Source organism: Anser brachyrhynchus (assembly GCF_964034855.1).
Source record: "Anser brachyrhynchus genome assembly, chromosome: 1".
NCBI classification, from domain to species: domain Eukaryota; kingdom Metazoa; phylum Chordata; class Aves; order Anseriformes; family Anatidae; genus Anser; species Anser brachyrhynchus.
The window spans coordinates 189,929,952-189,955,175 of NC_137694.1; the positions used below are offsets into that span (position 1 = coordinate 189,929,952).

Genomic DNA, 25,224 nt, shown 5'->3' on the forward strand with positions numbered 1-25,224 from the left:
GGAATCCCTGAATAATTGCATTTTGTCTCCTGCTCCAGGAAGGGAGCAGAAAATACTAGCTGTGCCAGATGCAGGGCTGACATCTGTGCCGGTATAGGTGTTCTCCCCAAAGAACTGGAAAACCCTTTAATCCCATCCTTTTCACCATTCTTCCTTCCTTGTGTGAGGTGACACTTGCTTAAGTAACAGAATAATGATGCAGGTACCTTGGAAAGCAGATCAGAAATGTATCTTGTTCTCCCATTACAGCTGTTGCTTTGGATTTATCTGCCCATCATTAGGTTTCCAAGGCTAAAATGTTGCTCTGTTTGTGCTCAGCACTAGATAATGTCTATTTCAATGCACAGGTGAAAAAAATGTAGCTCAAGTTGATAAACCTACACAGGTTACCATTATTCACCATACTGCAGTAAGGACTCACATTGAGTTTCTGGGTCCCATGCCAGAGGTTGCAGGAAACACTATAAGTATAAAGCTTTTGTGCTGCAGCACACAGATCTTTTTGCTTCCAGATTTATATATGCGCTTAATTTTACATCATTTGAGTACTATCACTGAAAGCTGGGGAATGACTTACAGTGAATAAATGAGATTTTTTTTTTATTATTATTATTATTTGGAGGACTGTTGCCTATAGTCTCCTTAATAGAAACCAGTAGGTTCTCTGGCTGCTTCTTTCAATTGCGTTTTCAGACAGTATTTCTGTTTCAAAAATCCTAAAAATATCTCAGTGGATTCCACTGCTTTAAAAAAAAGTTCAAATATTCTTCAGTGCTTTGTAATTAATACAATCAATCTGCATAACCCTCCTCTGTACATTGTTCAAGACAACAACAGGAATCCAGCCAAATTAAACAGGTTCCATAGTTTCCTGGTAGCAAATAAAATAAATAAATAATAATAATAATGAAAAGCTGCAAAATTGCTCAACAGATTTAACTTTTTGGAATGCAGAGAGACAAAGAATGTCATTAAAATTCCCTGTGCTTTATTTTCCATTAAAATAAGTTTGCTTAACCAACTCTATTACCTATTAGGTAGCCTTTTGTTAACTAGCAGATAGGTAACTAGATGGATAGGTGGAAAAATTAACTTCTGAATTAACTTTCATCCCAATGAGGAAACATAAAAGAGACAAGAAAAACTGCCTGGGCCAAAAAAAAATATGTAAGGTTATTTGTTGTTGTTGTTTTGTTTGTTTATTTTTCAAGCTTATTCAGATACAGCAATTCAAGTACGGCAGACAAATGTCAGTGGAGAATGGAATGAGTTAAAATGAAATGCAATTAACAAAATAAAAGATTAGTCTTTCTTAAATGACTATCTTTTTTTTCCTGAGAAACTTCTTATCCAGTGTCAGCTTACTCCAGACAAGGCAGCAGATGCACATATTCATTGCTCATTGGATATAGCAGAAGACTGATGACCTCCATCATTAAATTGTTGCTTGAGCAGCTTCCTTGGCCTCTTCCCTACCACCCTGCTGTTGTTCTTCCTGGTCTCATTTTCACTCAGGCTGGGTTATCAGCTGAGTCTCGTGGAGGGGCAGCCAGGGCAGGGCTTGCTGATGTTCCCTGGAGCCACCAAGGCTGGTCTCCACCTACAGCTCATCAGCTCCGAGGCTGCAGAACGAGCATCCCCACGCCAGGGATGTGCTTGATGCTCATGGCTCTTGACCCGAATCTCTTCAGCAGATTTGTGTTTATCTTAGGCTGGTCTGGCAGAGGTTGCCAAGAAAGGCATGTGGGATATTGATGTTGCTCAGTGTAAGCACTGGTTTCCTCAGCTCTGATGCGGTGTCATTTGAGGGCAGTTTCTCTCTCTGGACATTTCCATGTAGGCAGTTCCAGAGACCTTCATTGTGCTCTGCCCAGGGCTTGACTCATCAGCCCTCCAGAAACCGCAGGAAGAAGAAGCAATGAAATTTTTTCTCGGGTGTTCCAGCTCTCCTGTCACCTTTCTGCCTCTCTCTCACCTTGAGCTATCAGTTATGGTTAGCCTCAAACCGAGTGTCAGATTAACTTTCAACCCTGCCATCATGTCAGTCTGTTATTTATTTAGTTGCTTAGGTTTTTTTCTGTGTGCGTGCATGAGGGAGAGAGAATCACAAAGGTATTGGGGAGGAACCTGCAAAAAGAATGTCTCTGGAAAGACCTTAATTCTGTCCCCTGAGCTGTAGTGTTAGGATATGAACTCTTCTCAGTGGTAAAATAACCCAAAACTATTTCTGCCCCCACTTCCCAACCCCGTCATGATCCCAGCAAGACCGTGAGGTGGACGGGATTGGGGATGAATGGGTTGCATGCCTGAAGATGAGGACAGGAGTGGGCAGCAGGAACCAGGGACCATGCAGCATTGCCGTGAGCTGGTACCACTGCCACGGAGCCATCTCAGGACACCACAATGTTCCTGATGCTCTGAGGTGGATGGATGGATGCATGCACCACAGTGGAGTTGCTGCTGACTTAACATGGAGTGATAAGAGGGCTTGTTGCCTCCTGTTGGGGCTTGTCTGTGGTGCAAAGGTAGGGCCACGTGAATAATTTTCTACAGAAATAGCTCTCTAGCACTACAGAGTGAGGGAAAGGAGCGTGTTGTGGAGCTCAGCAAGGCAAAAACTAGAACTTTTTTCTTGAAATCTCTGCAGAGAGATAAAAAGCCTTGAACTATCACTACGAAAGCGCATGGGCAGACTCCCACCAGCTTCAGTGAAAGAGGAAGCAGGGCATGTGTGCATAGCAGTCTAATTGCATTTCTGTATTGTTTATGTCAGAGTATTAATAAAGGATTGGAAGGCAGAATCGTTAGGATGTGCTTGGATAGATTATCGGGGGACATTAGGTTTGGAACATCACTGAGGTATGTAAAATGAACAAGTAAAGAACAAATGTTAATTGTACTTAATTAGAAATGTACTGAACCACCCAAATTTAATTGTGGATGTCTGCAAATATTGATGCCCATTAGTTTGTCCACAGTGACTGTTTTTGTTCCCCATGCCACCTTCTATTTTCGGGAAAGGGAAGTCTGAGTCCTTAGAGCTGGTAAAAGTAGGTCAGATGCCATTAATAAACAGGTAGTTCAAAAATGCCTTTGTTTAATTTGACATGTGGCCAGATCCTCAGCTCTAAATTCAGGCTGAGGATCTGGCTGGTGGCCTTTGTGCCTTCCATTCCCTACTACAAGAAAATCCACTTGCAGTGATCTGGTAATGTAAAAGTACTTGAAATGGGTACATGAAGAAAAAAAAAAAAAAGGTAGCTATTTCCTTATTTTCCTGCAGTTGTGGAAATGGGTTAGTGTAAATGAAAATCAGGCTCTGTGTTTTTCCCATATATTTCTAAAAAATGCAGACGAACAGACATGAGTGTACGTTGTGGCAGCATGGACTTGCAGAGAATTTATAGCTAAAAGAAAGAGAAGTAAAAGTGTCTCATCTGTTTCAGACCGACCAAGGAGTTTACTGCAGCATCTCATTCTTTACTTCTACGATGAGCCAGAAGTTAATGCTTGTTTGTGAACACCTCCTGTTTTCTGAAAACAGCTAAAAGGACAGCATCCCTGTCCTCAGTCAATATTTTGGAAAAGATCTTTTTTTAATATTTTACTTACAAAATGCCATGTGAATCAGATCAGGCATATGCATGTGGATAAATAAACTTGGTAAATATGTACTATACGCTAGGTACAGTTTGCCACAGTCTGTCCCCAGGGTAATGTAGTGAATGCACTGATGAATTCACTGTGCAGGCTGTAAATGTTATCAAAGGTTTCATTATGGGTCTTAGCTGAACCAGAAGATTAAGCTTTCCAATTTTGGTATTGCTAACTTTCAAGTCACTTTAAATCAAATTTTTCCAAGTCCAATAGAAAATAGTTTTGTAGAAAATACACTATGTTGCTCAAGTAACTTTTTTTTTAACCCGTTATTGATCAAACTTAAAATATAAGGACTACAGTAACATCCAGATGGTGACAAGTGTCTCTGCTTAGTGTCAAGTTTTAAACCATGGTTCTCCTATCTTTTTTTTTCACTCATTTATTTTTTCCTGGTTTCTTTTTCTGTGGTTCCCTTCACAGGGTGTTCTCTTTGTTTTACTGGGGACAGTCTGACACCCGTTCTTAAGGAAGCAGACGTGAGTCCATGCAGGTGGTTGATCATTATTGCTTGGTCTTTTACTCACCGTGGGGCAGCAGCGGTGTCTGAGCCATGGGAACGTCCCAGCCTGTGGCCATAAACCTCCTCCTGTGCTAGCAGGGGCTCTTGGCCGAGGAAGGCACAGGGTCAAGCTGTGTGTGCTTAGGAATGATTATAAATGGAGTGCTATTATTGGACTGAGTACACCTTTTACAAAAATATACAAACTTCAGCTAGCATCCTTTTTCCTTTTATGTCTATTCCTTTCAAAAACCCTTTGCAGAAGGCTTTGAACAGGCATGGTGTATGAGGTAAGATCATAGTCAGAAAGAAAAATATTCAGTTAAAAAATAGAAAACAGAGGTTAGGAGGGAACAGTCAGTTCTTGCAGTGCAGGGAGGTGACCGGTGAAGTTTTTCAGGAGCTGGTGCTGGGGTCTGTACTTGTCAACATGTTCAGAAATAACCTGGAAAAGGTGGTAAGGAGGTGACAGAGTTTGCTGATGATACTAAGTCATTCAGATTTGTAAGGATGAGGGCTGATTGCGAAGAAATGCAGAACTGTATGGATCTGAGTATGTGAGTGATAAAGTGGCAGATGAAGTCCACTGAAGATAAAAGTGCATGATGTACATAGGAAAAAGCAGTCTGACTTTCACATGTAAAATGATAAGCCGTTGTCTGATCATTAATAACGCAAAGAAAGCTATGAGTAATGTGGTACACAGGTTTGTGAAAGCAATGGCAATCAGGAGCAGCTCAAAAAAAAAAACAACAAAAAAAACAAATAAATTGAGTGTTAGGAATTATAAGGTCAGCGCTGTGTAGCATGAAAAATAGGTGACTTGGTTGTTACACAGTAGATATCTACAGACTAGTGAAGGACACATAGGTCTGAGGATCAGTTGTATATGCTTTTTCTAGTTTAAGAAATAGGGGCCATGAAATGAAACCAGGAGGACTGCAATTCAAGATGGAAAAAGGAGATGGTTGTACATGCAGTGGGTGGCAAATCTGTGAAACTCCTTGCCAGAGGATTTTGTGGGTTCTAAACGTTCGACTGGCTTCAAAGGGAGGTTGCATGAAGTCCTAGAAGAGAAATCCACTGGGAGTTGCTTAAGTGTAGAAATGGCCTCCGATGCAGGAAGTTCTTGGGCTGATAAGAATTGGTGACTGGGGGAGTATTGGGAGGAAGTATCTGAAGTTAGTGCTGTTCTTACTCATCCCCAACCATCTGCTTATGGTCATTGTTGAGACAGGATATGGGGTAGATGGATCCTTGGTCTTATGTCCACGTCTGTCAGTATTTTCTCTTCCTGTTTTCCCTCTAATCAACTCCCCTCTCTCCTTAAAAATGTTTCCCTCCATTCTTTCTCATCCTTTCCTTGTTTTCTGCCTGCACTTCCAGTCCCTGGCTCCAGTCAGCCCAGAGTTGCTCACAGACCCCTACTTGCAGTGAAGCTGAAAACAATCTATCTTTAAAAGCACAACCTCTGTGCAGCAAAAGGTCTTTCATCTCTTCTGCTGATCACTGGGAAATGGTATTTGAAAGGGTGTTCATTGTGCTTCCAGCTTGTCAAAAAGACAGGGAATATTAAGGACTGTGTAAATAGATTAGTAAAGAGCCAAAAGGATCCAGTAAAGACAGCAAAGAAAAGGAAGAGAATTTCAGCATTTTGTTAAGGTGCTGGGGAGACCTGGATCTTGGCTGGGTGTAGATGTGAGGTTACGTCTCAAAGTTGAGTGAGTTGTGAGGAGTGACATGTGTATGGGAAATAACTTATGCTAGAAGGGTCTTAACAAAATCCCAGACTTTATATATAGGGATCTTTTTCTGGAAATAGAAGCAGAGCAAGAGTAGACTTTGTATGTAGAGGCTTTGTGGTCTTTCCATTTAGGTTTCTGACTGCTCAACCAAACTGGAGAAGACCTCTTACTTTCTGTACTACCACAGACTATTAAACTCAAACCCTTTTTCCCAGCAAGAAGTTCTAGGTGCTTGTGAAAACTTCATGCTTTGATAACTCTGTAGTTCCAGCTAGCATTCAGCTCCTCTGTGGAGGACATAGCTGGTGAGAGAAAGTGGAGGCTGAGTCATGGTGACCACATGGGAGACGAGAGTGATTTCAGCCTAGCAAAGGAGGGAAAGGAGGTGGACAAGAAGGAAGGAAGGAAGGCTTGGCTGAAATGTGATCATATTCTGTATCCACGAAGACTGCTAAGCACTGTGAAGCAGGAAACACAGGGTCAAGAAGCAAAATATAATTATCTTATAACAAACTCAAGGTGAGAAAATTTCAGGTTACCTCAGGATGTGCAAAAATCCTGAAAAACTACTTTCAAATGCTGTCATGTTCCCTAATGTTCAGAGGTCTCAAGTACTGGCAAAGGAGTTGAAAGTAAAATGTGTTTTCTATTTTTTTTTTTGTTGTCAATGGCTGGTGTTCAGGCTGCTTAGCTGTGCAGATGTAGAAGTGTTGGGTCTTTGTGGTTTTTTGTTGTTGTTGTTTTGTTTTGTTTTTTTTGTGTGTGTGTGTTTTTTTTTCTTCCCTGTGGGAATGCTTGCGTGGGCTGATGAAGGGGTGAAAGGTGGGACAGGTAAGACTGATGCTGATCTTCCTGCTTCCTTTAAGAAAAGTCAGATCAATTGGCTTTCTGTGCAGCATACTGAGGTAGTTCAGGACAAGCTGTGATGTTTGGAAAGGATGAGTGTGAAAGGGATTAATCAATTCATTAATCTGGTTGCATGTAGATAACAGCAGGAAAGGCAGTATGGAGATGGCAAACTCTTTCATTTTCCATAGAGCCATGGTGGTATGCAACAAGGCTGGGCATGTCATATACCCGACTACTTCTAATGATGTAGTACCAAAGAGGCTCACCAGGAGGAGGAGGGGGCATTCAGGACACCTGGGATCTTCCCAAGAGAATGAGCTTTCCCTCTAAGTATCCCCCTCAGTGGGGATGCAGAACATCCTATAAAACAGAAAACAACACAGTCCTTACTCTGGCAACTGTGCAGTACACCAGGATCCTAGTACAGCCTAATGCATAGGGGCCATTGAGAAATCCTCCAGCCACCCTGCATCTCATCAGTGAAAATCTCAGCACAGCTAATAATATCCTCGGCCACAACTCTTCTCCTGTTCTGCTGGCCAAGGGTGAGGAGTGGTGATGGACAGTTACTGCTTTCTCAGGGTCATGAGAGAGTCTGACCTGAAATGGGCTGGTGGTGTCCCATCTGTTCTTGGCGGGCAAGTGTTGACACTGCAGTGGGCACAAGTAAGAGCCTGGGACAGTGAGAGCAGAGAGGCAAAAGTGCGAAGAATGAGATATGCAAAGAAGGAACCTGTGCCACTATCAATGCAGATTCTTGTTTGGTATTCTTTGCTAAGCTCCTAAATAAATATAAATCAACATGCAGAATGTGATATAAATACTATCCAGTTCCTACCATTTGTAGATCTCCTCAAAACCCCACATACAGGTGTCTGGAATTAGATGATCCTTAAGACCCCTTCCAACCCAAGAAGTTCTGTGATTCTGTGATACTCAATGTATGTGTGCATACCAGGGAAGGTTCTAGGGATGAATTCCCAATCTGTTTGGAGCTTACTGGAGCTTTGTCACCAAAAGCAGTAGGGATGGTGTTTAAACCTGGAGCTGGTTATTTTTGGCTGAGAGAGGGAGGGGATGCTCGGACCACGGCTCCTGAATCGACAAGCGCGCTATCACGTTGCAGCCAAAGCGAGAGTGAGCACACTGGCAGGGAGCCAGCACATGTCCCCCCCTCCCCCAGAAAGCACGTTTCACAGCCCGTACATGCTCCCTGTTACTATTTTCCCTCTCTTGTTTCCGGTCTTGCCGTGATTCAGTGTTCCCTGGGACACGTGGCTACGCCAGCCCGGTGCTACCAATCGCACAGCACCGAGCACCGAGGCGCGGGTCAGGCGAGGCCTGGGTCATTTAGATTTTTTTTGATAACCTCCAAGTGGGAAGCAGTTCCTATATATTCTTTACAATTCCAGGAATTTCCAGAGTTCCTGTCTTGAAGATAGTGTCGTCATCACCGCGTCTTGAAAGACGTGCGTCAGCCCAACCTGAATTCGTAATAACACCACCCCACTGCTGCTAGGAATTGATCGCTGCCCTAAAAAGGGATAGGTGATGAGAAAATAAATATTCCTCGTGTTAATCATTCTTGAAAATAGCCACCGTCGGTGACAGTAGGGCTTCCTCTTGCTCCTAGTACAGGCATAATTGCCAAATACTACTCAGTAAGTAAGAGCGTGACTGAGGTTGCCGGTAGCTTTGCCAAAAGGAACACTGAGGGAATTGGATGGCATTGTACGTGAGGGAAGGATTGCAAAGACGTCACATAGGAGGGCTTAGGGGGAGGAGCTGAAATGATGAGAAGACAGAAGGTGTTATTTTTCCAGCTTAAACGGAGGTCGGTGCTGTTACGATGGTATTTGTCAATCCTTTAGCACTGTCTCCAGAGTGGGGAAGAAGATGTGTCTGGACACAAGCTGGGTGTAGGGCTCTCTTTTAGGACTCTGCCATATGGAAATTCAAATCTGCCCAGTGAATCTTCAGAGAAGCCCTTTACCCCAGCTCCCAGGCTCTACTGTGGATCATTGGGGTGACAAGAACACCACTTTTATTTGGAGACCAGCAGTTTCACAGGCAGCACTTCAGCTTGAAGCTGGTTTGTAGTTTCACTCCCGTGAAATATATCAAGATGACATGAAGTACACTCTTACCCTGGAAACTTTTCCCCATCAATGGTTATAAATATACCACACTATTGTGCTTGGCATGCTGTATGCTAATAGAGGTGAGGGCTCTGAAACTCATTAGGAAAGGGAGCGGGCTGCGGAGCAGAGCGAGGACAGCGTGAAGCTGAGGTTGATAACCATGGCCTTGTCCAGAATAGGCCATGGGAGTTTTCTTATCTCACTTTGGCAGGAGGTGCTGTTAGCTTCCTGTGCGAAATCAGGAGCATATGCTGCTTTCCTCTTGTTGTTTGGCTTCCTCCGCTACACAAGACGGTTCCCAGCACTGTGATTATCTTTGCATCTTCAAACATGGCACACTCTGCTTCCTCAAGGGCTTGATGTATTCTTGAGAAGCAGGCTGGCTCCCCTCCCCCCGGCCGCTTCTCCAGGGCCCCTTGGGGTGCCAGCGCCGCACACCACAGACCTTTTTTAAAGTCCAGATTGCTTCTGGCTGCATAACACCCCCCCTGCCCTCCCAGAGAAGGGCAAACTCCCATAGCTGGAAGGGGCACGAGGGTCCCAGGGCAGCCCTTTTGGAGCGCCAGGAGCATCCCCCGCCGAGCAGCGCTGACCCCTCCCCGGCCCCCGCGCTGGGCTTCTTCCGAAATCCGCTGGAGGATTAATGGCTCCTGTTTTTTCGCAGATGAATAGCCTGCTTCTCAAGCTGTTGACACAAAGGACCCGAGCGTGCCTGTGCGAGTGGGTGTGTTTTTGTGCGCCCGTGCACACCGGCGAACGCACAAGCGAGCACGCACACAGGCATATGTAAAAAACCACTTGGGGAGGGGGGGGGGGACACTTGATCGCTCGGAGCCTCCTGGCATCCAAGCAGAACAGCAGAGCTGGATTACCACGATCTGAGATTACACAATATCTATAAACGCACCTTTGCACGCACACAGCCTTTGCTTTTACTATACAGGCTCTCTGCATGTGCAGGGTTGCAAGCACAAAGTAGGAACGTGTAGCTGGAAAACAGGTGTAAGAGCTGCTTAGAAATGTGCTGGCAGATACTAGCTTGTTTATCAGCCGCTGTGCACACTGTGTGCTTTTTCATTAACCTGGCGGTAACCCTGCTGCAAACTTTCCTGAATATGCAAAGCAATGAGGCTCATCCCATCAACAAACCGTTTCAGGAACACAGGCACTCGGGAGATGTCTGGAGTGAGATTCAGATATCCAAAATTCAGTGGAATTTCCCTGAAAACACTGGCAGTTCTTGCTACAAGTAGGATGACCTTGCTCTTTTACTGAGTTGATAGTTTTGAGTTACTTGTAAGACATAAAAATACCTATCTGATGTTGTGTGAGGACACACAAAATGAAATATCAATAGTATGAGCTGGAAGATAATTGCGTATTTTGATTCCAGCCAGGGTAAATTTTTATTTTTTTTCCCTTCTTTTCTACTTCTTTCCAAGAATCTGTACTTAACACAAACATTTGATTTGAGGACTACATCTAAGTGCAGCAGAGCCTTTTCCCTTTCAGTTACAAAACGCCTGTCGTTAAGAGCTGAAGGCAGTTCAGGAGATGGGGCTCCTAATCCCTCCCATTTGCCACTTGCTCGTCTCTACCTGCTGCTGCTGCCTGGAGTGGTGACTTCGTGTGGCACCGCTGGCAGCAAGAAGAGGAAGGATGGCTGAGTAATAACCCGAGCAACCAGCTCAGGAGCCTGGAGCTCTGATGGTGTGTTTTGAGGTTAAAGTGAGAGCACTTGGCAGCTGGGGAGGGAAAGCATCTGGTTCGACATCCAAAGGGATGAGTCTGAGCCTTGTCCTAAACTTTGCCTGGCAGCTACTCTCAAACTGATTTGCAAATGCTTGCTGAGCCAGCAGACCGTGCAGCTGAAGTGGCACGGGACGAGAGCAGTCCCATCTCCCACTGTGCGCCGTGGGCTGTTAGCTAATGTAGTCACAGCTTGATTTGGACTCTTTTTTTTGATTAAAACCATGGACAACAGCTATTAAGCATATTCGATTTTCTCCTATAATTGCATTAACATCGTAATCGGCAGTTTGGAGTTAATACGGTATACGGTAAGTGAAGTCAGTGGAGCTCACGTATGTGCCTGCAGGGCTAATATTTCATCTAGTGGTTTACATGTGTTTTTCTTGTTATTGTGATGTTATTGTAATTATGATGGTGGGTTGTATTATGGTATTAATGAGTAATCAGCACCCCATTGTGCTAGGCATTGACAAAGACATAACACTGTCCTCATCCCTACGACACTGCAATCTAAATATATACAGTCCTTTTCAATGAATTATGAAAAATAATATAATAATAACTAAGCCTAAGGCTGCAGAGCTGCAAGAAATGAGATTGGAGATGTCTTTCAGACATACATAGCCTGTTTCTGAATATGCATTATACCTTCTTTCTGTCCTTTACCATAATGTGTCTCAGTAAAGACTTTTATTGTAAAAAGCACAGATCTTCAACATTGCAAGAAAGAAACACGAAATCATTCTGTGCAGAAAAATGTCAGTTCCCTCAGTTTGAAAGGATGAACATTTTTTAAATGACTTATTATGAATGAAATGAGATAGTGGGGTGTCTGTCTTCCCATACAGAGATTGTCCAAGTATCCAGGCACAGGGATGCACCTTTGATACTGCCTATTAGTGTATTTGTGGCACTGGCATGCTGAAATAACTTCTGGTATCTGCTATGATGTGGAAATGTTAATGGTTTACCAACATTATCATGTCTTCTGTGTTCAAGTCCTGTTACAAAAACAGACTTTTTAAAGCATTAAATGTGATATGTAAATGACATCTACCTTTCTGAGTGATTTTTAAAACATTTTTTCCCTTCTGAATGCATCAACTGTCTTCATGCTGCTGTCTTTCATCCACCCTGGCCTCAACAATCATGTATTAGAAGCTGGCTTTTAAACCAGTCTGGAATAAGTGGTTGTGTACCTAGGGCTTCCTTGCCATGCTATTTCTTCCTGTTCTCTCTCCATGCATCAATGACCATGACCTGCTCCTGATTTTTGGCTTTTTCATCTCCCTGAGACTCTCAACGCATGTTAAGAATTTGGGCACACATTCATGTAATTTGTGCTAATGATTACAGTTCAAGTTAGTTTACTTTTCATCTTTTCTCTAAGCTGCAGTCTGCTAAGACACTGTTTGGTTTGACGTAATGCTGCACAATTAAAAACAAGCATGTAAAGTTAGCGTACCATTGATACTGTAAACAACACAAAGTTTAACCAAACTGCACAGGTAGCTGAAGAGAAATGAACCTCATTCTTTGGTCGGGATTGCATCAGATGCTGTTATCCAGTCAGCAGCCCTTAAGGGTCATTTCTCCAAACAACTGATATACATGTTAGGACAACTTGATTATGGATACAACAGCTCTTGTCTTTCAAGTACGTGGAAGATCAAAGGAACATATTGTATTTGAAAGAGGTTGACCCCGATGAAAGGTTAAGCTCTACTGTTGAAGCTGGAATTGAACAAGCAACAACTCAATGTTGGATGAAAAGAAAAACTCAATATACTCAAAGAAAAGGGATGGACAGAATTTAAGAAGCATTCCAATGTGTTTATTTCCATGTGTACCAAATTAGGCTTTGGGAAACAAATTAGCTCTACCATGACCACACCTGAATGTTCTGATTATAAGCCAACTTGTTGTGTAAGGCAAAAACATTTTTTCCTGATATTTCCATTCAGTAACATCTTCGATTTTTTTTTTCAGATAAAATGAACATTTAAATCCTTTTTATTGTTAGATATGGTTTTGTTTTGTCTTGCTTCACTAACTTGCAGGATTATGGTCATTTTTATTGTTTATCTTGTAATCATTGAATCACAGTATTGATATTTTGCCATTTTGTAAACAGAACTAAAAAAAATCAGAAATGAAAGGCTGCAGTTTTTTTCAGAACAAAAAGAACCTGCACATATTTAAATGGCATCCAATTCTTTAAGGAACGGATCTTGAAACAAATGTATGTTGTCTTGGATTTAGGACTCAAAATAATATAAACCTATGTTTGAAGCCAAGCCTGGACCACGACAATGGCTGAAAACTTAGGAGGATTGTAAATGGCACATTGGTCTCACACAGTCCTATATCTAGGCTTGTATTGTAAATTCTGACCTCCCAGTCTACAGTTGGTTAAATGTTAACACTGACTCTATAAATGTAATACTCTGGGGGCAGCTGTGGAAATGAATCCAACCATCAGGCTTCGAACCTCAAGATTTTTTGAAGTGTAGCCATTCTTGCATGGTAATCACAACACCTAAAGGTTCCCCAGATGATCACTCTTTCCAGAATAATTCTTTTGGTTTATGTGTTGAATGCTTCAGTCTATCACCAAATCAATAAAAACTCACTTCACTTTTTTGTCTTCAGGCATGGTTTTTGCTCCTATACTGAAGGATCTTTCAACGTGAAAGCTGGTAGCCACATAGGAAACAGGATCCAGAGCATCACTGAGCGAACAGCTATTATAGAGGGCAAAAATAAGGTATGATTCCTAGGCACAAGTAACCTTTCTGTGTGACAGCATCAGTTGAAAAGGTGCTTTAAGATGTTATTGATGTAACAGTGAGTAAACCAGTATTTTTATGTTGTTCGGATTTGAAGACCTACATAAATGTAAGTAACTTCCACACCAGCAGTGATGGAGATTTGGTATTTATCTGCTGAGATGTAGAGATGTACTTTTTTTGGCATGCTATCATATTAAGGTAAGTGATATGCCAGGGATTCAGTATGTTTGGCTTTCTCAGAGCTGGCCTGCAATATCTTGGGGCACCTCAGGAGGACAGGGGCAGGATTCCAGACCATCTTTACTTCATTTTGTGCCATTGCACAATTTCCTGTTATTTTTCCTATGAGAATAAAACGATTTACTCTCTTTTGAAAGTTTATTCACAGATGTGGTCCTAGATTATTAGATGACCAAGTCTTTTCTTGCAATAAAAATTTTAAAGGGCCAAATGAATCCAGATTTAAGAAGCAAAGTTTAAGAGACATCTCATTCAGAGATTTCAGTCACCTCTGCATGGTGGGATCCATCTTGTCTTCATTAACAGTCTGAAAGTTAGGTGTCTAGTCCAGTTCAAGCATCCCTTCATGGGCCATGGCGAGATGTAGGCACTTTTGAAGGATGATTAGGCCAGTCATGTCATTGTCCAACATGGGAGGGAAAGCCAGTGAGATTACCTTGCAAAGGGCCATGGAGAATTATCCATCCAACTTAAAACCTTTGAATCAAGATATTTTTCCCCTACCTTATTCTAGGCCTGTCATTTCTAAGGATGCTGAAAATCTTCTTGTGATTCTAAGGACACCAGGGATGTAGGTGTACTTTCCTTGTCTTCCTTCAGGTTTTTTTTGCATGTGAAAATATATATAAACTGTAATTACTCTTATGTTAGGGCCCTTTCACACACCGTGGAATAAATAGGGCTCTGCATGCAGCCAAGATTCAGGCCTGGAACTGCATTTTCTTCTGCTGTTGTATTATTTAGAAAGTACCACAGGTGTTCATGGCACAGGTCCAGCATATGGGAACAGGCTGGATCCCAGTGAGACGTTTGCTCTGTTTAACCGGCCACCTCCACATGCTTAGAGATCAAGGCAAAGATGGGAGCAAACAGCTTCCTAGGGGATACTATCGTAGGAAAGCACATGAAAAAAAAGTGCGACATACGGAGAGATTTGCAGGAGGAAAGGGAAATCATTTCAGGCACAGGAAGACAAAGCCTATTCCAACAGGGGGATTATGAACAAAAGCTCATGAGAACCCAGTAACTTTCCAGAAGACATCTAGGTATGCTATGGGTGAAGCCTTACCTGCTCACAGGGTACAGAAGGAGCTGCCCAATGGCCAGACTTCATTCTCCTTGTGTTGTGTGTTTTGGAGACAGCAGGAGAGGAGTGGCTGAAATGTCAGACCAACTTCCAGTCAGCAGCAAAAAAATTCCTCCCCAGAGGAAGATGCTAATAATGGGTCCTTGCAGCAGAACTGCAGATTTTGTTTGAAGTCTTTGGCAAGCTGCCCCTTTTTTAAAAAGGATGCCCAGAAATGAACCAAGGGATGATCTCTGCATTTGTTACATGGAAATTTTTACAATGAAAAGTAGCGGCTCTCCTGTTATTACTTGTCTTCATGCTGTTCAGTTCAGCTAAGAAAGGTCTGTCTTGTACTGCTTTATCCTCTCTGCTCCCTATGGGGAAGGGCAGGTGAGTGAAACAATCTGTTTGCCCATCTTTTTCAAGTGTACCTGGTTGTGGTGCTGTTAGGAAGAAAGCAGCTTGAACATAGACACTTCTGCCTGGCTTCTGCCTTGCATGCCATCCGTGCTGGAGATATAGATGTCATCTGTAGTTTTCAAGTTCTTAGCTTGAAGTGAATTCTCTCTGCTTCTGAGAATTGCTTTTCAAAGGTTTCTTCATTTCTGCTGCTCTTCCGTAGCTTTTCAAACACAGCTGGAATGCTATTGTAAGTAGAAAATGCTCTCTAAGCCTGGGTTTCTGGCCAAACTGTGAGTTGCATGATTTGTGTGCGCACAGCTGCTCTAGAGCATCCAGGAATTTTTTTATTTTTTTTTCTGTGGGAGTCTATAGCTTTTCACTCTTTGCAGTCCAAGAGTCATTCTTGGTCTCCCTGAGCAAACTCAAAGGGACAGAGTTCAGACAAAACCCTTCCTCATGTGCTGGGGTATTGTAAAACTGTTAATAGCACTGAGCTCACTGAATGCAGCACGTCATCACAAGCGTCTGGCTCTGATGAACTGCTACTGTGAGCAGTTCTGCTACTGCACACAGCTAAGAACAGCTTGCCGAGGCACTTCCACATCAATGGAGTCCTGCTATCTAAACAGAGTGTCTACCCCACTTCCACATCCGAGTATAGCAAGTGTGGTACAAACAATCTCAAAGCTCAATGGATACAACAAAATAGTAGGAGACAAAGCAGTAGGAAATGGATGAAGAGACTCCGATGTTACACTTTTGGGTTAGCATGAAAGCAGAAATGGGGGTGACCACAGGATGAGATTATTGTAATCAAGGGAAGAGATGAACAAGGAAAGGTCAAAAGGTTTCTTTTATCAATCAAGGTAGCCACTTTCACCTTGGTTAAAGACATTATGCCAGTTCCTTAGTTTCCTGTATGTGCAGTATATGAATCCCTCCAAAATTTGGCCTTTCGCTGTGGTAGGTTGATTGTTTGTTTGTTTTTCTGTGGTTATTCAGGTAGCCACAAGTATATATCTAAAGTTAGAAAAACTTCAAACCTCGTGTCTGCATGGTTAAAGTAACGCAGGAAGCCTGTTCTGCATTATTCTTCTGGTGACAGAGAGAAACCGTGACAACAGTGTTTTAGTAAAATTTCCCTTGAAGCCTCTCTAAACAGACATTGAGAAACACAAGTAGCATAATGGAAGAAGTTTGTAACAGAAGTCATAATACTTGATCATAAAAAAACTCTTGAAGTGATTTGATTTCCCCACCCAAATTTTCATTCTCTTTTTGTTGGACATTTTCGGTGACTTCCTACAAAATTGAGCTATTCTTAGGCTTATCATGTAAACAGATCTCAGACACTCTCTTGTCATTCAGCTGCTAAAAACTATCACTTCTCAATGTTCCCACCCAAAGCTAACTGGAGCGATGGGCTGAGGTCAACTGTATGAAGTTCAACAAGGCCAAGAGCCGGGTCCTGCACCTGGGGCGCAACAACCCCAAGCAGAGCTACAGGCTGGGAGATGAGTGGCTGGAAAGCTGCCTGGCCGAGAGGGACCTGGGAGTACTGGTTGATAGTCGGCTGAATATGAGCCAGCAGTGTGCCCAGGTGGCCAAGAAGGCCAACAGCATCCTGGCCTGCATAAGAAGCAGTGTGGCCAGCAGGTCTAGGGAAGTGATTGTGCCCCTGTACTCGGCTCTGGTGAGGCCGCACCTTGAGTACTGTGTTCAGTTTTGGGCCCCTCGCTACAGGAAGGACATGGACGTGCTCGAGCGAGTCCAGAGAAGGGCGACCAAGCTGGTGAGGGGTCTGGAGAACAAGTCTTACGAGGAGCGGCTGAGGGAGCTGGGCTTGTTCAGCCTGGAGAAGAGGAGGCTCAGGGGCGACCTTATCGCTCTCTACAGCTACCTTAAAGGAGGCTGTAAAGAGGTGGGGGTTGGTCTGTTCTCCTATGTGCCTGGTGACAGGACGAGGGGGAATGGGCGTAAGTTGCGACAGGGGAGTTTTAGGTTGGATGTTAGGAAGTACTTCTTTACCGAATGGGTTATTAAGCATTGGAACGGGCTGCCCAGGGAGGTGGTGGAGTCACCATCCCTGGAGGTCTTTAAAAGACGTTTAGATGTAGAGCTTAGCGATATGGTTTAGTGGAGTACTTAGTGTTAGGTCGGAGGTTGGACTCGATGATCTTGAGGTCTCTTCCAACCTAGAAATCTGTGATACTGTGATACTGTAACTCCTAACTATAGCTCAGGCCTAATACTGATTATTATTATTATTATTATTACCATCATCATCATCATCATCATCACCATCATCATCAGTGGTTTCCTAAAATATGAACCTGTGAATGACCTGTGATAATGAGATGCAAAGAGCTCAGGCATTCTTTGGTATCACTGCAGTATATGCATATTCCCTCCTGTGTGTGCATGCATTGGATAAACCACACATTGGATAATGAACAGCTTTGAAAGAAGGAGGTAGTACTCCTTGTACAGGGATATCAGGGACAGGGAGCTGCAGGAGGGACTGGACAAAGATCCTGGGGATGGAGAACACACAGAAGATGGCTAAGAAGGTGGGTTCAGATGAGTGAGAATAGAAGGTGTTGGCCAAGAAGAAAGGATGAGAAAAACAAGGGAAGGAGAGAGTAGACAGAAGGGCAGATGGTTATAAAGAATATTAATGCATAAAATTGTGCTTATATATATACATGTATGGCCTATTTTTTTTTTCAATGCATAAATACCTAATGCCTTACTGACACAAATTTTTAGTGGTCCCATCCTTTGCGAGTGATAAAGCCACCTGACTTCAGGGCAAATGGAAAGAAATTACCCTGTAAAAAGGTTCTACAGGACCAAAGCCAGGCTTGCGCTTGTCCATCTCTGGTTTGGCTGGCAATAATGGGTCGTTCTAACATATGCTGTCTGTTGGTAATATTAGAAACTGTCGCAGTCCAACATCAAGGTGGAGAGTCAGTCCCTCTTGGACATGACCCATAAGGTGTGGCCTTGGAATATAGGACAACTCCATCTCTCCTGTGTCTTCTATGCCAAGCCCTAAGCCTGTAGCTCTCTCCCATGTCCCCTCCTTACTGATGAGATGAGGAAGCATGTGTTCTGCTTGTCCTGAGTCCTTGTATGTGCCCTCTGACTATCCCGTACATCCATGCTGATTGGCCAGCTGGTACCCAAAATAAAAGAAAGAGCTGTTTAGCTCATTACAGCAGCACTCATTTTAGTCTTTCTCCTCTACCCAACAAATGGTTCTCATAAAACATAGGAGAACTTTTGAACTTTGAGATTATCTGTCAATTTTGGTTGAACTCAGGCAATGGGTTAAAAAATTACCGAGGACAGAGGACTGGCAGACAGATGGACAGGCAGACAGTGTGATCTTCCTAGGAAGCCAGGCTAAAGATAGCACTGGGAGTGTAGCCTGCCTCTCTTTCAGCACATTGTAACTTCTCTTGAGGCCCTCCTGAGTGCTACTAGAATTTCTGTCAACGCGTTAAATAGATGACTTGGAGGTGCCAGCAGAGCCTAGCATTTGGTGAGATTAAAACCAGGAGAACTTGGCACCTGCCTCTGCTGAGCTGCAACTCCTGAAACCCATCCCCTTCCTGGGTCTGTAGGGGAGGCATGAATCTAATCTTGCTTTACTCTATGTATGGCCTGAGAAGGAGAGCAGGAGGTGCCTGTGGTGGTGTGTAGCTGTCTGTAGTGTGACCTCCTTGTGAGTCAGATGGATGTGTTCAGTCTCATGGCCTGCTCAAGAAGAACAATATGTGATGCAGAGGGAAACTGAAGCTCTGCTTGCTAAACAGCAGTGTTTTGCTTGTCAGACCTGGGGAAAGAAGTGTTATTCTGCACGTATTCATGTCCTGCTATTGAAGACATTTTAGTGTTTATTCTGTGGCCATACTGGTGGTCCTGAAGGTGAAGCATGTTGTCCAGATGTTTTGTACTGATGGTCCTTCCCAGCATGAGGCATGCAGATCATGTGTCTTTGGCATAAGCAGAACAATCTAACTGTGTGCTGCCAATATTTCGACATGTATCTTCCTAAATAAGTTTCCTTTAGCCAAAGATAAATCCAAGGGGGTGAGGAGATCATATTTTCATTTATTTCCTAGTTAGCACAACAGTCTCTGAATGGAGCATATATATGCACAGAGGCTTTCTAAGAGGCAGGCTACCAACTGTTTGCTGAAACCTCCATTTGCTTCACTGCCATCAGCTGGAGCAGTGGCAACCCTCCAACTAAGCTACTACGGGATGAGAGAAATTCAAGCAGACACTCCAGGAGAACCACCAGACTGCCCTGCCTCCAACCACAAAGACCACGCACACTGCTTTGCACTTTGTGCACACTCCCCCAAGTCTTTTCCTCATCACTTTCCACCATGAACAAATCTGTAATTTCCTCTTCCATCTCAGAGTGTCTGCTTTATGCCTCTTTTATTTGCTGGCAGAAGCAGTATCAGTGTGTGATTCACTTCCCCAGCCCCTGGCTCTTAAATGAGCCTGTAGTAAAGTGCTTCAGCTGGGATGGGTGCAGGAAGGAGGCAGAAAGGATCAAAGCTTTGGTGGTAAATGGGGTTTGTGGACAGAGGAGCAGGTTCAATGTGCCAAGCATGCCAGGAAGGATTTCTTCCTCTCTCTCTGATCATAGCAACTGGATTCAGACTTTTTGTGCATTATCTGGTTGCAAATCCATGGTCTGAAACTCTCTGTTGCAAAGAGAGACGACACAAGGCTGTGAAGACTTTTTCTCTTGCTTCTTTTGCAGCAATAGCTGTATAGGGAAACCACACAGAACAGACTGATCTCAACAGCTATAATTACTCAATAAACAGAAGCATGCCAGGCTTAGTTTTGTATACACCGCTTCTCTGGTAGGTTTTGGCTGGCATTCACAGTGCAGAACACAGACTGCACCACTGGAGGGCTCACGACTTGTTCAAAGAAACGTTATCTTATCCTTATGACTAATTTATAAGCTCAAAGATTTACGCAGAGACAATTTGTCTCTAAAATACTCTGTTATGTTGCAAAGTCAGTCTTGCTTTTTCTAGACGCTGTGGCTACCTCTGTATTAGTCAATAAACATAGCAGTGGTATTGTGCTAGGGCCTGTGTTCATTGCATTTATCTCCCTTACCCTCCAAAGATGGTGCTTACATGGAATTGCTTGTTGGGAGTGATCCTTAGACTGTGCTAGAGGATTACTTGGGACAATGCAAGTTGGTCAAAACCAAAGCAATGTTGGGAACAAGGTAGCAGTATAAATCACTGGATTTCAGTGCCCAGGCAAGTCCTCTAGCATCATTTAATATACAAGTAAAAGTATAATCTATTAACACTGGAGCCAGTAATTATAGTCAAGCTGCTTGAGTATGATTGCAAGTGATATTCTCAATGTAATAAAAGTAATAATCACATTGTAGTGGGCTGGAACAGTAAAATTCAGATATTTTTTTCATTAAAAACTAATACATGACAATGTCAGGACAAAATAAACCACCACCACCAATAATAATAATAATAATAATAACACAAACTATTATAGTAATTGTGGGAGTAATAATTGACATGCATTTTTCAGGCTCAGAAATAGTCTAGTTCTTGGTATAGTAGGATCAAGACAGATGTCCTGGAGTCAGAGAGGAAGAGTCTCATTCTCCTTCAGTGTGCATTTTGGTCACAGGTCTTTGCTACCTGGGCAAAGGGGCTATGAGGTAATGTTAAGTGACATAAGAAAGGATGACTTTGTTGTGGAAAGTCTGGGATGGCAGAAGCAGTTCCTAGCCACCCACGTTAGCCCTCTGGCAGATGTTGTGGGACTTCCTTCCATTCCAAGTTAGTGTGGATGAAACGGCTGCAGGAATCCTGCTTCTGGGCCCTGTGTCCACACTTTATTTAAAAACTGGAAGGAATTCAAAGAGAATGACGAAACACAGGCAGGGCTGGACCCATGCTTTATAATTAGGAATTTATAGAGGTCAGCCTACTGAATTTAGCCAAATTGTATGAAATTTTTAAAGGGCTATAATTACCTATCTAGTATTACTAAGCCTCCTTCAGAAAAGCCAAAAAGGTAGATTAGAAAAATTCTAGCTGAAAATGAGATGCAATTTACTAGCAGACAGGTAGCTGGCCATTGGCACAGCTTAACAGGGTAGAGGTGCTATTAGCATCATTTGTTGTTTTGATGTGGCCATAAGGCAGCTTTCTAAAACAAATACCTTGGCCAAAATTAAATGACTTGCCTTCACTGTGTTTGCTTGCAGTATTAGACTTTTTCAAACAAATAAAGTTTTTGGGAAAACAGAAGGTCTGTATTATTTAGGGGTACAACAAGTATTTTGGGGATTGCCATGAAGTCTTTGAGTAAGAGGCAGAAGCAGCACAAATTCTCAGCCACTGCTTATGTAAAAGTGTAGATAACTGGTCCTTATTTAGTACTGACTCACACTCTTGTGGTTGTCTCTGAGCTGCAGCAATCAGACAGACTTAAAAGAATGTATTAATTACACAGAAATTATTTTGAAGATTTTTAGAAAAGCCAAACAGTTCCAAGCAACAGGATTCCATGGCCACTCAATTTGCTTTCATCATTGTCCCAGTTCTGACCATAACTCCAGTCAAAGCACGTTTTGCCAAAGAACTAAAAAGGGGACAGGAAGACAGAAAATTGAGCTACTGTTGTACCTGAGAGCGTGTCCTAATGCTGAGCCCCCTGTGCATGCCCCATGTCTCAGCTCCATATCAGAATGACACCTTAGCTGCCTGTGCGTAACTTTCTTCTCTCACTTAGTGCCCAAGACATTAGACCATGGCTTTCCAGCACCATGAAGGTATAACTCTTACTATTACAATGTTTTGTTTTGTTTTGTTTTACTTTTTGTCCTCTGGCCTTCCAAAGTCTCATCTTGCAAGTTATATCACTTTGTGAAAATATGTGTGAACCTCTTAAGATGGTGCTAGAGTGCAATGTAAAGAAACCCAACATATTTCTTAATAATAGAAGTAGTAAATCCAAGAAGAGGAGATAGTCCAAAAAAAGGATGAGTAAACTTCTCTTTTGCCTCTGTCATTTTTCACCTAACACTTACAGGAGAAAATGAAAGAGAAATCAAATGCATGTAGTGCCAAACCTTTTTTTCCCAGTGTTATCCAACTGCCTGAGGCATTCCTCATCTATTCCCTTTACAGTCTTGGCTGCCCTACAGGCTGGTCATCTCCTCAGGCAGACCACATTGTGTCATGTTTAATGTTTTGTAGCTTATCATCACATCAGCACCAAGAGATAAATCAACCTGAGAGATACATTCAAAGATTTTTGGCTATGACAGCTCTGATAATATAATGGTCTCTCAAGGAGCTTATTTCCTGTTATTCTTCCACCCTTTCCAAAACTTTATGTGGCGATACCTCCTTTAAATAGCTTCAGTGGTGCCTGTCGCTGAATGAACGGAGAGACTGAATCATAGGACTATCAACTTAGGAAACAGAGAAGGGAAGCTTTAACCGAGCTCGTGATCCAACGAGAGCTGAACCTCTTCTTTCTTTCGCAGACTGCCAGCACTCTCGTTGTAGCTGAAGCCAAATCTTCTGGAATCTACAGCTGTGTGGCATCCAACAAAGTGGGAAAAGCTGAAAGAAATGTCAGCTTTATTGTAACAGGTAAGATCTATTCCCCGCTAGAGCCAAACGTGCTTCTTAGTCGTATGATTATAATTGTCAGGCTGTGATGGCATTTTCATATCCCAAAGTTTGAGACTTGTTTTAATATGTGCACGTATAAACTTATTCCATGCCTATTGGTGCTCCTGAAAGGGTTTGTCACAGCGGCTGCTCTGGATTTCTAAGGTCACAAAATTTGGTGAATGACTCATGCCTTCATCAGCTATCCCAGAATGACACAAATTGCTCCCAAATATAGCAACCTGTGCTTCCTCCTTTTAAATCACCTAGACTCTGCAATCATTCTATATGTGCAATGGTACTGTATTCTCACACACCAGCATCATGTGTGACACTGACTGTGTCTACAGCCTCATCCTGCTCCCAACCAGGACGTGTCACAGCTCACTGCCCATAGCAGTGCCAACATCTACAGGTACCAGAGGAGGGAGGCCAGGAGTACCTGGGCAGCCTCTCACAGCTCTCAGGGACTATTTGTAGGTAGAAAAGTGGCAGGGTGCAAGCTGCAGAGTTTTGTTCCCTTTTCTGAGAAAGATGCCCTTGGATGGGATTTGGGCCATGACACCAAGAAGGCTCATCGTGTTAGCCGTGCATACAAGCATGTTTCCAGTTATTTATCCATCACTATGTAAGCATTTGCAGGTTCAGAAACAAACAATTAAATGGTTTGACATTAGGAATTACTGAGAAAAAAAAAAAAGACAAGTTTAAGAGAATAACTACTGCAATATTTAGAAGCATAATGTCTGCAGATGCCAAAACAAAGGATTTGTTTTCTTGTGTAAGATTTATTTTTAGTTCTGTTTACAAAGCAGTAGTTCATGGAGCACTTAGGCTAATGACAGCTTTCAGAATAGGTCATTAAAGAAATGAAAACCATTCAGAAACATGAGAAAAGATGAAAGGTTAAAATTCTGATACCTAATTCCACAAATCACAATCTTGAAGCTAAAGGGAAAAGTAATTTCAATGTATCTGTTTTAATTTTTGCTGGTTCTCTTATCTGTTTTTCTTGTCAGTCTCCTGCTTATCATTCTGATGAACAATGTTAGTGAAACTAGTACTGTTACTACAGGGAGCTATCAAGAGAGAATAGACAAACACTAAATTTGGTTTAAAAAAAGGAGGAAGATCTCTCTACACACACACATACACACACACACCATTTTGTGGACCAAAAATTATATTTTTGAAGTGTTCTGGCTGTAATAGTACACCTCTACATTTAGAAAGTCCCAATTATCTATAAATATGGAAATTCAGTACCAAGCAAGAGAAGTAGTCCTTGAAATGTAGACAGATAAGTGTTGCATAGGCAAGTTGTTTGTTAGAACACAGAAGAAGAGTAACTCCATGTTCTGTTCATGGATGTGACAAGAACATTTGCCAGCTGGAAGATGACTGCTTCCCCAGCTCCCAAATCACAGTTTTGCTTTGGTCCCTGCCCTTACATTGTGTCTGTTTGAAAAGAAAGGTTAAAAATGACACATAATTCTACATAAATTAATGTGCCAATTGAGCCATATTCTTATCTTCATGTGAGGACTTCCCACGTAGCTTTGAGCAGTCACTGAGACTCACTCATAGAGGTTGTTGCTCTTTTAATATGACCTTGTCTAGCTCTTCCTCCCCAGTCTTCGAAACATCACGTGGAAGAAACCAAATGAAGCTGAACTTTGATTTGCAGTACGCAAATCTCCCCTTCAAAGTTTTGGATATTTTAGTGTTTTGACATGACAGTTAGTTTCCCTTCTTAGATCTCATATTCTCAGATCCTGACCAGGGATAGAAGGAAATCCTTCTCCTTGATACCAGAGCTTGCATGAGAACATGCAGAATATTATGACTTTCCTTTGAAGACTTTGGTATTGGCTGGTGTTCAGAAAGAGGAGTGGCTGCTTTATTATGGCTTGGAAATTCTTAACATCTTCACTGGTGGCAAACTTTCTATATAGGGTGGTGATGTTGAAATGCATTTGTCCTTTTAGTTCCTGGAGCTGAGCACTTCAATCGTGTGACATGGAAAGTCCTGTTCATCCGCTGACGCTCAGTTGCACTGATTGAAGGCAGCTTGTTTAAACAATACTGTTGTTTTGTTCTTGCAAAAAAATCAAGTCAGACTCATTTTTCTGTTTTGTGCACATAACGCATCAGTTGATTGCGTGGTGTAATCATAATTTTCCTCTGTCAGGCTGAGACCAAACTGCTATGGCTGGGTAACAGCCTGTGTTCACGTCAGTGAAAAAAATGCGTCATTTCTCCAGCATTCATTCACTAAATAACATGCTAAAGAATTGAAAAACAAGAGACCCTAATGATGATGGATGTAAACAAAGTGGGCAGGACACTGCAGAGTATTTTGTTCTGATGAG

General features: G+C 42.6%; 1 protein-coding gene across 1 annotated transcript in view; it reads left to right on the forward strand.

The window, feature by feature from the left end:
* The window catches only part of FLT1 (fms related receptor tyrosine kinase 1), a 108,953-nt gene that overhangs the window by 39,603 nt on the left and 44,126 nt on the right, over positions 1-25,224 (forward strand). Inside the window, 2 exon segments of the mRNA XM_080560893.1 lie at positions 13,299-13,413; positions 22,723-22,831. Of these exon segments, the coding sequence (XP_080417019.1) occupies positions 13,299-13,413; positions 22,723-22,831 (224 nt within the window).